Raw genomic sequence first — 14,308 nt, 5'->3', positions numbered from 1 at the left:
TAGCCATCTCTGGGGGCGGCCATTTTGTATTCTGTCGACTGAAAATGACATCACAACTGCTCACAACGACCAATCACGGCTGACCTCTTCTCTGAATCTGAGCCGTGATTGGCCACTACTATTTTTGTTTAGGGTTTTTTTTATAGACCCCAACGTGAAGAACTGCTTGCCGTCTCAATTTAAAGCCGCATTGGCCGCCTTATCAGTCAAAATAGGTTCAAGCTGATAAGACTCCCCCTTGCATGGCCTTACCTTTGCTTTTAGTACACCGCAGCGTGGCTATTGTCAAACAGGAAGCCCAGCTCTGCCTTCTCGTTGTCTGCTCTTTGCTGCCTGATGAAAAATGTGCTTTTTTTGTTTGTTTGTTTGTTTGTTCTTTTCTCTTTGCAGCACAGCCAGTAACTCTCCACGCAGCACTCCAGGCAGCTCACCATCCCTGCGGCGGCGGGTGCTTGGGGGCGGCCGGGCCAGCGAGAGCGAGGGGGGCGGGGAGAAGAACAGTGGAGGAGGAGGCGGGGGCTCAGACAGCCCCCTGACGTCCATACCGTCGGCATCATCGCTTACATCCGCCTACCCGATTGCCTCCCGACATTTCAGGAGCAATGCCAAGGTAACGCTCCATGCTAAGACTTTATTTATAAGCTTTTTATTTATTTATAAAGTGCATTACACAACAGCTCCAGCTGTAACAAAGAACTTTACGTGTTACAGTTGTTGTCTTTGTCGTATTTTAACATGATGACTTAATGGAAGTCGTAACAAATATATTAACAATAGTCCAGAGTGCAGCTCAAAAATACCACAGTGTGATTCGGCATCATGCGGGACATTATGCGAGACCTCAATTCAATGAGCATGAAAGAACTGCAGTTTTTGCTTTCCCTTTGTTTTTTTATTTACAAAAAAATCTTACACTTATTTCAAAAGGTGGCGAGAGGTCGGTCAGCCTACCTCACAGGAGCTCAGTTCAACAACCATTAGAGAATTGCTCAGGGTGTGCTGCTTCAGAAGAATAAGAATAAGAATGCCTTTATTGATCCCACAGTGGGGAAATTTTCATTGTTACAGTAGCAAAGATATAGGTCACACAGGGGCGGCGGCATAATGTGGCCATTAATGTATAACATTGACGGCAAACATTTAGAATCAAACCTATGTAGATATACGCAGTAACATGTGTATATACACATGTGTATACACACCAACCTACATCTACATAAAAAATATGAGGAACACTCATTTCGGCCTGTACATAGTACAGAGGAAAAAATACTCTAAGTGACAGTGCTGCAGTGCTGTAGTGAAATGTAAGGAACAGCATTGGATAAAAATAAAACTAGACTAACAGTAGTGGGGAATGTTGAGTATTGCACGGTATTACAGTAGTGGGGAATATTGGGTATTGGACGATACGAGCTCAGGTGCAGGACTGCACAATTGCACTAATGACCGCCAGTTTGTAGAGACTACACAATGTTCTTGTTAAAGAGTCTGACAGCAGCAGGCAAGAAGGAACGGCGGAATCTCTCCTTTGCACACAATCTCTTTCTTTGACATTTGCATTTTTTTCCCCGTTCACCTTTACGCTGTGAGATGGACATCTGCGTACCTCACTTCAGCATCAAAGAATTGCACACGTTTTGCTTTTTCTTTGGCTATTCTGTCATGCAGTTACCTTAAAGATGGTCAGCCTAACCCACGAGACTACAATTCAACGAACATCAAAGAACTGCCCACTTTTTTTGCCTCTCCAATGGCTTTTTTTTGGTCGCTCTTATTCTGAAAGGTGGATAACTGTACAAAACCTCAGTACAGTGAGCTTAAAAAACTGCACGTTTTGCTTTTTCTTTGGCTGTCTTGTGGGGCGAATACTTTGAGAAATAATTATTGTACTGATGAATCCATCGATAATCATGTAATCTGATTTTAAAATATATATTTTCACTACTAAACCATACTACCCATACCCAGTATTGCATAATGGAAATACCAGGCCTGTTAAATAGTAATTGGCCTTTATGCGGGGGGGGGGGGGGAGAACAACAACATACTGGTATTTATTCCAACGGCAACTCGTGTCTCTAAAACTTAGCCATGTAATGCTTTTAACACATCACAGAAACAGATATATAACAAGGCAGTAACGCCAACTTGTGGGGGCATGTATAATATGTAGAGCTATTAAATACAACTTAAATGATAAAAGCTATTTGGCCTTAGTTTTGTCCTAAGACAAATGAAAAATGTCTATCTTCTGAAATTATCACACAATTTGATTATCCTTTGGCTTTTTTTTTTCCCCTTCACCCACATATTCATGATTCTAATAGTTGTGTTTGTTGTCTTTGCAGAAAATGCAGAGCTGGTACAACGTGAGTATCCCTCTCTATCGCTTCATTTTTGGAGGTGTCTTCGTTTCGGCATGAGGTTATTGGTACCAAGCCGAACTGTGTTCCTCTCCGTCAGGTCCTCAGCCCCACGTATAAGCAGCGAAACGAGGACTTCCGCAAGATATTCAAGAAGCTTCCGGACACGGAACGACTCATTGTGGGTGAGTGCCAGGGCTGCACAATATATCGCAAAAATATCAATATCGCAATATTGGCTCATGCAATATGCATATCGCAAAGATATGCAATCATTTTCTCATGGAATTGTATGCTTTTATCTTAATTTGACCAGTGAGATGCAAACTTAAATGTGCATTGCCACCCAATAGTTGAACATTATCTAGGGGAATTACAATTAAGAATGCCTTTATTGATCCCACAGTGGGGAAATTTTCAATTAAATTCAATTTAATTAGCTGAGAATACATTGAGATCACTTACTTTGCTGCATGAAAAAAAAAATCATTATATAATACAAATATCATTTCTTTAGGAACTAAATATCGCAATAATATCGACATCGCTATCATCAACAACCATATCGCATATCATGTGTTTTCCAATATCGTGCAGCCCTAGTGAGTACCAAGGGACGGACGTCTTTTACTTGAGCGGTTTTTGGGCATTGCATTTGGATCGCTGAACCCTCATCCCTCTTCCCGCAGACTACTCGTGCGCTCTGCAGAAAGATATCCTGCTCCAGGGCCGCCTGTATCTGTCTGAGAACTGGCTGTGTTTCTACAGCAACATCTTCCGCTGGGAAACCACTGTAAGCACCAGCTTTGTGTTATTTGCGCATCAGTGCTGATAAAGTCACATTTCACATTTTAAAAAACAACTACCATGCTGAACAAATGTAAATGATCCCCTCCTTGTACATGCAGGATTATTTCAGACCATAGAAATGTACCATTTTTTTTCTGGGTCAGTGGGTAATGCTCACATTGTGACGCAGGCGGAAAATGTGAAGATATGTGGAAGAAATGGCCATTTGCTTGTGTATATTGGTTAGTAGGCTACTTCCTGGTTCATGGAGGATGATTTAAGAATGTAGCATTTTTGTTAAATTCTGGAGGTTGTGCTTTCATTGTGTACACAGGCGGAAAAATTGAAAAACATTTGTGTGTGTATGCTACTTTTCAGGCTACTTCCTCGTCGCAGGAAAAAAAAATTCTAACAGAAAATGAGTAAGACCTCAGGGATGCCTTTTTTTTCTTTCTGGGGTGAGGGAATGCTTCCATCTTGCGTTGAGTGGCAAAAAAGGGAAAATAAGTGCAGAAAATTGCAATGACCCCTGTTTGTGCCGGTATGTAAATTAGGAGTCTACTGTCAGGTTCTTGGCGTGATTTAAGAGCTCAGCAAAAAATGGAAAATAATTTCTTTTTAAAATCACATTAAAATGTTGTTGCATATCATTGCTTTTGGACGCAATTGTCACATCTCCATTATTTTTCGGGTTAATTGAAAAAAAAAAAAAAAGAGCATATTTTTGGAGTTATCAAATATTGTGTCATTGAAGAGAGCAAGTTATAGCAACACTTCAGGCACACATGGAGACTGACTAATAGTTTCAGCTTGTGGAAAAAATATGGGTTTCCGTTTTAGGTGACGATATTTTAGTTAGTAAGCTACTTTCTGCTTTACCGCACATGATGTAAGACTTAGAGATGGTATCATTTTTTTAGGCCGGGACAAGGTGTAACTCTTGCATCCTGACTTGAATTTGTTTGTGTTTGTATATTGGATAGTAGGCTACTTCCTGGTTCACACTGGGTGATGTTCGACAAGGAGACTGTCTCATTTTTATTGTGGGGTGTGAGGAACGCTTCTTCTGCAACTCACAAAGACAAAATAAGTTGACAGAAAATTGGCGTATTTGCTCGATTTTCCTTCCAGGCCTTTTTTGTGTACTCTGAGAATTTTCTATTGGGCAGAATGGGAAATAAGTGAACTATGTTTATTAAAACTGGCTGCTTTTGTGCATCTTTGCAGATCACTATCCTGCTGAAAGACGTGACCTCAATGACCAAGGAGAAGACCGCCAAGCTCATTCCAAACGCCATCCAGATCAGCACGGACAATGAGAAGGTCAGCCATTATTCACACACGCTTACTTTATAGGATATAGGATTAAAAAAAACAAAAAAAACAAGCTGAGTCTGCTCCACGGGATAGCTAAGTGACCTTTTTGTCCTTCCTTCCTTCCCATTGAAATTCTCAGCACTTCTTCACCTCTTTTGGTGCGCGGGATCGCAGCTTTATGATGATTTTCCGCCTGTGGCAGAACGCGCTCATGGACAAGGTACGACCCGCTGACGGCAGCTCACAGGGTCTTGGATAACGTAAGAAAAATGGCCAGGTTATGAGAGAGTAATATTTTCTGTATACATGGTTGCAGTCCTTGTCCCCCAAAGAATTGTGGCACATCGTGCACCAGTGTTACGGCACCGAGCTGGGCCTCACCAGTGAGGACGACGACTACGTCTCGCCGACCGCCGAACACATGAACGGCCTGTTGTGAGTGACTCTAAAACCCGTTTCCATCAAACGGCATGCTCTGGGTCATTGCTCCACCTTTGGTGGTTTGAAAAAATGGATCCCTAACCCTGAAGCATAAAGTATAATTGATTATGCATAGCAATTTTTCTCAAATAGTTTGTCTAATGGACACCATCACCCTATTTACAACAAAGTGCGTCATCAAGACTTAGACTCTCTTCCTCAAATAGACTTCCGCAAATAAGTCATCTTATCAAGGCCTCAGTTCAGCAAGCATCAAAACATATTAAAATGATGCGGTTCAGAGAATGGATGGACATGCTTTTTCTTTGGCTTTTTCGTCTCACCATTGAGCGCGCAAGATTTCAATTCAGCGAGCTTCAAAGAACTTCTTATTTTGCTATTCCTTAGATTATTATTTTTTTGTCCTCATTCCACAAGATGGACGCCTGCGTACCTCGTGAGACCTCAGTTGACAGGCAGACCCGCAGTTATTTGGATAATAATGTATCACCAGTTCCATTGTTGTTGCAGACCCGGAGAAGAGTCTGTGTCCGTCACCGACCTTCTGGACCTGAGCTCGGTGTCGCTTCCGTCCTCGGGCAGCTCCCCTCCTCCGCTGGTGCCCTGCGGTCAGGCCAGCCCCCCCTCGGCGACCACCGGCGCGGTGGGCTCGTCCCCGCCCTCCTCTTCCTGCTGCTTGCCCATCGAGGTGCCCTCCTCGTCGGCTCGCCGGCTCAGCTCGGATCCCCCGGAGCCGAGCCCGCCCCACTCCCACGGCTCTGTGGCGTCCACCGCGCCCGCCAATGCCTCTGTGAGTGTTTTGGATTGTGTCATTCATGTAGAAACGCACTATGTTCAAAGCGGAAGTCAACCACAACGTTTCTCTACAATAATATGTGGTATGCGCCCCCACTAGTCTGAACACATCACAGTTGCTCCGCTAACAACCAATCGGAGCTCACCTGTCACCTTTCTCAAGCTGAGCCGTGATTGGTTGTCACCTAGGCCTTGAGCAGCTGTGATGTCATTTTCAGTCGACAGCAAGTGACAAAATGGCCGTCTGCTGACACAGATAAAAATGGGTGGATTTTGCTGCTTATTTCGTATTCCGCAAACACAATATTAATCAGAAACTCAAGTTTAGACTAGTGGGGCTGCATAGTCTTTAGTCATAGTGTTTATCCGGAGCTTCATTCTTGACGTTAGTGCCATTGGCTAGTTTGATTTCCTGTTGTAGCTGTTCAACTTGGTTCTGAACTAGAGCTGATTGCGTCTCCGCTTTGGTGAGCAGCTCAGATCTCAACATGGAGATAGCTTTGAAGTATCCCCTCATGGCCACTTGGGTCCGGCGTAAAGACGCGTGTAGCGTTAGCCTCAAGGCTAGCTCCGGAGCTAGCTCTTGCGTCAGTCGACTTCCGGCATGTTTCAGCTGGCGTGAAGTCCAAAGTTGAATCCACATGCAGCCCCTCGACGTCATCAAGGAGTCTCCCTCAAAATATAAGAGTGAAATTGCTACTTTTAGCGTGGGCATAGCGTTGGAGAGGAGCTCCTCTAAAACACGTCCTCACATGGCCACTCTATCAGGAAATGCCCTACTACTCATTACTACTGCGTAATGGCTAAAGATGGTTCATTTGAAGTGTGATATACAGTGAAGTGAAGTTATACAACAGCAGGAGCAAGTACAATATGTTCTGGAATTTCCCTAGAAGCCCGCGCTGCGCTGCGCTGCGCTGCGCTGCGCTGCGCTGCGCTGCGCTGCGCTGCGCTGCGCTGCGCTGCGCTGCGCTGCGCTGCGCTGCGCTGCGCTGCGCTGCGCTGCGCTGTGCTGTCGTGTCGACATGCACAATTCGCTCACTCTCCCAATGCGTCGCAGTTCCAACTGCGAGTGGGCTTCACATCCTCTTAAAAGTCATATGGCGATGGCATGATTCCCTTGCCCTCAGAGCCCGGAGGAGGGCGGAGACAGCCCGTCCGAGTCAGCCAATCACACGCTTCCCCCGCCCAACACCAGCCTGGGAAACCTCTCCTCATTGGACGCCACCAACGACGAGGACCTGCCCACCGACCCGAGCAACTCGTCCGACACGCAGGAGGAGAGTGAGTGCTGTGACTCATTTTAATCTGGCTGTGTCGGCAGCATTTTCTTTCCATTGCGTCACCGCAGTCGTGAAAGATGTCAAATATAAATGTGTGTCCTTCCAACCTTCAGGTGAGGTGGAGTCGTTCTGCGCCGATCTGAACGGGCGGCTGCACGTCAACGCCGCCGTACGAATGAGCGTGGACAAGCTGCACGACCTGCTCTTCTCCGCCGACACGCACTTCATCCGGCACCTTTTCTCGCAGCGCCACTTCACCGGTACACGCGCACGCGCACAAAGAAACCCGCCCACGTCAAGCCTTCAACATGTACTAAATGCACACATACGCTTGATTTTTACTGAGTTTTGCTCCAGTTTTCAATGAAGCCGCATTTTAACTACAGAATCACAGTTAATAACCACTTGTTACAATAAACTCGTCCATTTTAATTTCTTTCGACATGTTGAATTATGTTCAGACACTGAAAAGACAGTCATTTTTGCTCATGTAAGCTTTAACAGAGGTATACCAGTCTGAACATGTTCAAATTAGTATGCATATGCAACATACTTCTGTATGTCTTTTTTTCATTTCTGTTAGGATTAGACCTGAAGGAAGGTTTTTTTTTTTTTTAAACTTAATTCACAGATAGGGAGGCATGCTTTGTCAGTTTTACATCAGTGGGGGGGGGGGGAAGTCACAATTTATCAGGGGGGAAAAAGTATTAATAAGAATATTTTTTGCGAATAAGCAATTCAGCTAATGGATAGATGGCTGGATAGTTAGTTTTTCTCATTCTTCTACAGGAAAAGACATGATCAAAATCATCAATTAGTACTTTTATGAGAAGAGTTGTATTGTTTTACTTTTATTATATTACTATTATAATTTTTTCTAAAACCTTTTTTTAAGATAATTAAGTTGACTTTCTGAGTAAATTCATTACTTTTATGAGAATTTTTTTTCAAGAAAAAAAATGTTGTTAAGTGAATAAAGCAAAAAGGTTTTTGAAAGACAGTCAAAATTTTGTGAGAGTAAAAAAGTTGTAATTGTACAAGAAACAAGCTGTTAGGCAATATTTCACGAGAATGATGTGCAGTATTTTTTGTGAAAGCAGTACAAAGTAATGGATGGAAAAGGTTTAAGTGCAAAACCAAAAAATTTAAAGTATACCAGAATAAATGTCTTACAATAGTCCTAGTTTTTTGCGATCATTTTGTATAAAGAATCGAGCTGGAATTTTTCAGACTTTTTTTTATGCTGCAATTATATGAGACCAGTGGTCATTTTACAACAATAAAGTTCCAATTTTTTGAGGGGGGGAGAAAAAAAGTCGTCACAAGAACAAATTCCGGGTCATCCTGTTTATTCCTCCATTGCCACTTGATGAGTGTTCTTTCATTGCTTTCAAATGAGGACAGCATGAGTGGATTTGACCAGTGGGTATCATCCCTGCTGCCCAGAAACATTGTGTCACACTAATTGGGGGGCGTTCCTTTGCCGAGGCTGGCCCCCCCCCCCCGACTCCCCTTTTCACCCAACATTCCATCTTCGTCTGGAGGCCCTCCTGTTTTTCATTCAGAAACCTTTTGATGACTTTTTTTTTTTTTTGTAATTCTCTTGCTGTCCGTGGACTCTCGCAGACTTGACGGTGGGAGAGTGGCAGCGGGACGACGCCAGCGGGACCACCAGCCGCGTGCTCAGCTACACCATTGCCCTCAACAATCCCCTCGGGCCCAAGACTGCCCCCGTGGTGGAGACGCAGGTAGGATTTTTAGTCATCACAGTGAAGCTAAAAGTTTCTTGAAAGATCGTGTGTAGTAACCTTTAACAGTATAATTTTACCCTAAAATGACAAGAGTGGTACTGGTCTGTAATAGGGACCGTACTGTTGCTAACATTGCCTTGGGGGCCCAAAATAAAAGCTGTAAAAGCCGGACATCTTCCCGGGTCTAGACTCTGCACAAGAACAGCGCTCAAGGCGAATGCTACGTGGTGGACTCCGAAGTGATCACGTCTGGTATCCCGTACCAAGACTACTTCTACACGGTGCACAGATACTGCCTCACCTCCATCAATAAGAACAAGAGCCGTCTCAGGTGACTTTGTTTTTTAATCTCAGCGATAGTATTCGGACCTGGGGGCTGGGCGAGCACAGACGGCGGGTATCGCATCGTGCCCATATCCGTCTTATTTTCACTTATCGGATACCCGTGGATACTTAAAGCGGTTGTGCGAAGAAACTTCAGAAAATGCCAAATGAAATCTAAGTAAAGTCACGAAACATTATACAAAAAAAAAAATGCATTAAAGAATCATTTCTATTTAGTATATTTGCCAGAGTAGCCTTTGGGAAAGTTCTGTTGTTAACAGTTGGTCTACTGCTCTCGCTTCAGAGTTTCGTCCGACATCTGCTACCGGAAGCAGCCGTGGAGTCTGGTCAAAGCTCTGATTGAGAAGAACACGTGGAGCGGTATCGAGGAATACTACCGCCACATGGGTCGGTCACCTTGTCTACCTGCTATACGGCCTCATGAGTAGCGTCGCCAACAATCATTTCCATACAAACAAATCATGCGGCTCCTCGGCAGAGAGCGAGGTGTGCAAGCTGGAGACGCTGCTTCGGTCCCAGGTTACCGTGGTGACGGCCGGGGACGCCACCAGCGCCGCCGAAGCCGCCGAGACGCCGCCGGCCCTGCGGCGACGCAAGCGCACCTGCTCACGCCGCCAGGGGGACCGGGATGGAGGGGGCGCCGCCGAGCGAGGGGATCGGGGTGTCGGGGAGGAGCGGGAGCGCACGGACGCCGGTTAGCTTACCGCCGTCACGCTTTTTTAAAATTTTGACAGTAACATGTTTTTGAAAGCTTGCTTTTTTTCCTAGGTGCTCAGTATATGAAGTTGGGAGAGCGTGCTCGTGGTGCAGCGCAGAACAGCGTCTCCACCATCCTCCTCATCGTCAGCTTCATGTAAGTGACAACACAAGAAATGGATTCCAGTCTACTGCGGAAACGATTATTTGAGTAACCAACGTCACGCGACCAAAGAAAACACGGCAGCCGTGATGGGTCGTTACCTGAGCCCCGAGCGACTGCGACGTCGTTTTCAGTTGACAGCAAGTGGCACAATGGCCGCCCGCTGAGATGGCAACAAGTGGCTGGATTTTTCAGCTTGATTGATTATTCCACAAATGCAATATGAATCAGAATGCCGTGTTTAGACTCGTTGGAGGTGCGCGCAACATTCTATTGTAAAGCCAATTTTTGGCTTCCCCTTCAACATCCCTCCCGGCTACCATTAACACTAGTTGATGCTTTTTCATTTAGTGGCACACTGAATGATACTCCTTGTTTCACATTTCAAAGAGAATGGTATGTGGTCTCCTTGTAAACATTTTGTCTTATGGGTTTTGCTTCATGCTATCATCTTCATTTTCATTCCCCAAAGGGGATGTTCGTGCTCAGCTTCTAATTTGATCAAACCGGGCATCCATGAGAGTTGCTGTTTTATTCATAAATATTAATCGTTGGTGTCACACCATCTCATTGCTGCAAACGCACTCGCATCTTGCCCTCCTCCCCCAATTTTTTATTATTTCTTGAATGTCATTTACTTTTTGAAATTACAGAGATTCTTTTCATTATTCTGTCATGATATTCAAAAAACAGTGTACTAAATCATTTTTATAATCAATCCCCCCCAAATGTAACCTATGGAAAATAATAGATTTATTAAAAATACTGCGGTATACTGGATATATAATAATAGTAAGATAGTATCACTTTTGTAATGATTAGTTGTACAAATCATTTTTAATACGTTATGTACTTGCTATTTTCTAATCGAATGAATGCCATTTTTTGAAACTCGTATAATGTATTAGAAAAGAATAGTATGAAGATATGACCCTATCTAATTTGAAAAAGTCCAAATGAATTGTATCAGCACAAAAGTAGCTTTTGTAATGACGTTACTTTGTTGACATTTGGTCAAGCTGCAATTAATCTTCCATTGGCGCTGAGGCAATTTGTCACTGTATGATTTACTTCAACATTAGACAATACAAAACCGAATCATACAGATGGCATGTTTGGCTCTTGTGCGTGCTGCAGTAACAGCTTCATGGTGCCTTTTCTCTGCATCTTCTCTCTTTGTGTCTCCTTGTGCGCTACTTTGTACCCGTCCGTCCGTGTGTAGGATCTGTATCAGGTACGCACGCCGTCAAAGACTTTTACTTCCTCTGCCACTGCAAAGCCGCACTTTCTTACAGGGGATATCTGACTTGAACTAATTGGACTCATTGTGCATTCAAGCGCCAACGTATTGATATTTCCTGTAATGAAGTCCCTCTGTGACGTGAGTGCACACTGACGTGTTTGTGAGCTTCTTTCATTGTCACTTACCACGCACAGAAAAAAAATGTTTAGATCAAGCGCACACACACACACTTTTTTTATTTTTTATTTTTTTAACCAACGTACCCTAATAGTGGCCAGTGGCAATTATTTACACTCTATAGTATTTTTTAGTACAGTGTATGCCTTTATTTTGTTCACCTTGTTTTGAAATTCTAATGTAATCTAATCAAAGTTGTAGTGTGTAAGCGTAATTATCGACACACAAAACAGTTTGTCTTTTTTGCATTTCGGCATTATTTATTCACTGGTCATTTTTTTTCAGAACCTATTCTGTTATTTGCTCTAAATGTGCTGCTATTTCTGTGCTGAGGCCAAACTCATGTACAGTATAATATGAAATGATTGCTTTGTCCCCATCTTGGGGTCAAGGCACGAAGTTGAAAGTGAGGGGAGCAGCTTCACTAGTCTGGCTAGTGCTTTGTCGCCATCTTGTGGCATCTCCACAAACCTTTTTGGGTGGGTGTCAATGTCTTGCACGTCATCATCGCACTGTCACAGATGTGCTTGGTGGAAACGAGGCATTTAAATGTTTCCAGTGAAGTGTGTTGACAAGCGCTCTTTATCCAACGTGTGTGTGTGTGTGTGTGTGTTTCTGACCAGTCTGGTGGTGCTGGTGGCGCTCAACATGCTGCTGTTCTACAAACTCTACGCCCTGGAGAAGGCGGCCCACACGCTGGAGACGTGGCACTCATACTCGCTGGCGGACAGGTGAGCGTCCGTACGATACAAAGTAGATCCACTAAAGTCGACGACACTCAGTTAGCAATTACAGATACCAACGTAAATGGCATGCAGCTGAAAGCCCAAAATGGCAGAAAGTTCATTCTGCATGTGTATCCAGAACTGCACCAAAGTTTAGGCGGGGAATAATAATTAATGAATAAAATTCCAACCAAAAAATGTTTCACGTGAAATGGCATAAAATGAAACTAAAATGCCAGTATAAAATAGTCAGTTTCATAGAAAATAGCATGAAATTAATGAATGTGAAAAAGTCAACCAAAGATGGTCACTTTGATTAAAAATGTAATCCAGAGAGTCCTTGGCTTCAGATAGAATTTTGTTTCTACGTTGGTGACCTAACCACGAATATATGCTTTATTCGTCACATGCCTTAGTCTCTCACCAACCTATGCAAACAAAGCAGTAAAGTCATAATTACAGTAAATATTTGCCAGAAAAATCAATTGTATTTATTTGCGATTGTATACCACTGGTATAAAAGCATCCAATGAAAATGCAAAACGGCAAGTACGGCGCCCATTTCTAAACCGAGGAGCCTTTGTACTTAAAACGCGAGGCATGGTGTGAGAGGACTTTCCTCCAACGCTTTCTTTTTCCACTGTCAGTCCTCTTCCTCAGACAGCGGGGGAGTGGGCTCAGGTTTTACAGCTGCAGAGACAGTTCCACCAGGCGCAGCTCAGCAAGTGGCAGCAGATTCTACAGTCGTCCGTGGCTCTGCTTGACCAGGTGCGTGTGTCGTGCCGGCGGCTTAGGCTTGCCGCGCATCGCCAGCGAAGCTGCCCGTAAAGAAACATTTGACATAAAATGATTGTCAGCAATCAAACAACAACAAAGTTACAAACAGTCAGATGTGCCAAGGGAGGTCATTTTATTGTTTAGCACCAGCAAAAAAAATCCCGAGTTCTCAAGTGCCCAAGCAGCCGGTGGAGGGAGGCCGGGGTAGGTAGGAACACACTCTTTGGTGGTGTTCCAAATGGGAGGCAAGCAGCAGCCGCATTTTGAACCGACTGGAGGCGTTTGGAGTCAGCCAGCCCGACCTCAAAGTCAACTTGTCACTGCTTCCGTTTGGATCACTTGAGCCAAAATGGCGCCCTGACAAGATGGCTGACACCTTGTTTCTGCGCTGTTTCCCCAGATGAAGCAGTCACTTGAAAAACTCCACCAGGGCATCGCCGTCCCGGGGGTCCGGCAGGACCAGCCGACTGAGACGGATGCATAAGCTCATCCTGTACGGTACCGTCCACCGCCTCGCATCCAAAGCCCACCCGGCTACAGTACATGGATGCTCCAACAGTTCCATTTCAAAAAGAACGCACAGGGAACCACAATAGCCACAAGCCTCCTCTCACCTGTTTGACTTGAAAAGCACACGGCCCTGTGGTGACTCAGCAATAAAACTGGGATGGAGGCCCACAGGTGGGCCTTCCCAAAAGCCGCCTCACGGAATCACACGCAATTTTCTTCCCGCGCCGCTTCTTCTTTCTTCTTCCGAGTTGGCGTCAATCTTGGGATTTGATGTTTTTAAAAAATGGGACATGAAGACCAGCACGTTACTGGGACATGACAGTATTTATTGCCCGAGTCCCGCCCTCCTCACACTCCGATTGGCTGTCGGAAGGCGGCCAGCAAGGACTGTAGTGATTGTTCTTGAATGTTTCATAGTAGGATATAATGTCAATAATAATAATAATTATGATGATGATGATGATGATGCGTGCGCGCGTGTGTGTGTGTGTGTGTCCACGACGAGTCCACGTTACATTTCCAATACTTTCGTATTGTCGGCTGCTTTTTTCGCCGATGTTTCTCCGAGACCTCAGTCACTTGCCAATCATAAAGGACCAACCGGAATTCCGTGACGGGACAAAAGGGAATCTCTTGTTTGTAATACATTTCTCCCACCTCTTTTTTTTTTTTTAATAGTTACATTTCTTCGCCCTCATGCCCCCAACTCCTTTTATTGACCAATCCCCCCGCACCCCCCCGACTGCCCCACTCCAACTGTCCCGCCCGCCCGCCCGCCCTCACTCCCGTTTGGTTTGTTACGGCCCTGCTGTGCGTGGCCGGCTGCACACGACAACAACTATTATTTATTTAGGGAGATGAGAATGTACTGTGAAGAAGATGTGATTGTGCACACGGAGAGAAATTGAAAAGAAAAAAAAAATGCAACAA

The 14,308-nt window shown here is 44.5% G+C and overlaps 1 protein-coding gene across 3 annotated transcripts in view; it reads left to right on the top strand.

Annotated features, from left to right (window-relative positions):
- Positions 1 to 14,308, top strand: part of gramd1a (GRAM domain containing 1A) — a 27,842-nt gene extending 13,534 nt beyond the window's left edge. For all 3 annotated transcript variants that reach the window (XM_086038642.1, XM_086038643.1, XM_086038644.1), the window contains 18 exons: positions 391 to 610; positions 2,352 to 2,372; positions 2,467 to 2,551; positions 3,056 to 3,159; positions 4,383 to 4,478; positions 4,612 to 4,692; positions 4,789 to 4,907; positions 5,424 to 5,703; positions 6,839 to 6,992; positions 7,105 to 7,251; positions 8,618 to 8,739; positions 8,931 to 9,073; positions 9,371 to 9,474; positions 9,566 to 9,781; positions 9,856 to 9,940; positions 11,990 to 12,097; positions 12,739 to 12,859; positions 13,269 to 14,308. In XM_086038642.1, coding sequence (XP_085894768.1) covers positions 391 to 610; positions 2,352 to 2,372; positions 2,467 to 2,551; positions 3,056 to 3,159; positions 4,383 to 4,478; positions 4,612 to 4,692; positions 4,789 to 4,907; positions 5,424 to 5,703; positions 6,839 to 6,992; positions 7,105 to 7,251; positions 8,618 to 8,739; positions 8,931 to 9,073; positions 9,371 to 9,474; positions 9,566 to 9,781; positions 9,856 to 9,940; positions 11,990 to 12,097; positions 12,739 to 12,859; positions 13,269 to 13,352 — 2,290 coding nt within the window. In that variant the 3' untranslated portion in view covers positions 13,353 to 14,308. The remainder of the gene's footprint in view (positions 1 to 390; positions 611 to 2,351; positions 2,373 to 2,466; positions 2,552 to 3,055; positions 3,160 to 4,382; positions 4,479 to 4,611; positions 4,693 to 4,788; positions 4,908 to 5,423; positions 5,704 to 6,838; positions 6,993 to 7,104; positions 7,252 to 8,617; positions 8,740 to 8,930; positions 9,074 to 9,370; positions 9,475 to 9,565; positions 9,782 to 9,855; positions 9,941 to 11,989; positions 12,098 to 12,738; positions 12,860 to 13,268) is intronic.

The sequence above is a fragment of the Filicampus tigris genome, chromosome 8 (genome assembly GCF_054856515.1).
Source record: "Filicampus tigris isolate MCC_2025a chromosome 8, RoL_Ftig_1.0, whole genome shotgun sequence".
Classification (NCBI taxonomy): domain Eukaryota; kingdom Metazoa; phylum Chordata; class Actinopteri; order Syngnathiformes; family Syngnathidae; genus Filicampus; species Filicampus tigris.
Note: the sequence above shows the minus strand (reverse complement) of the source record. Positions and strands in the feature narration are given on the sequence as shown.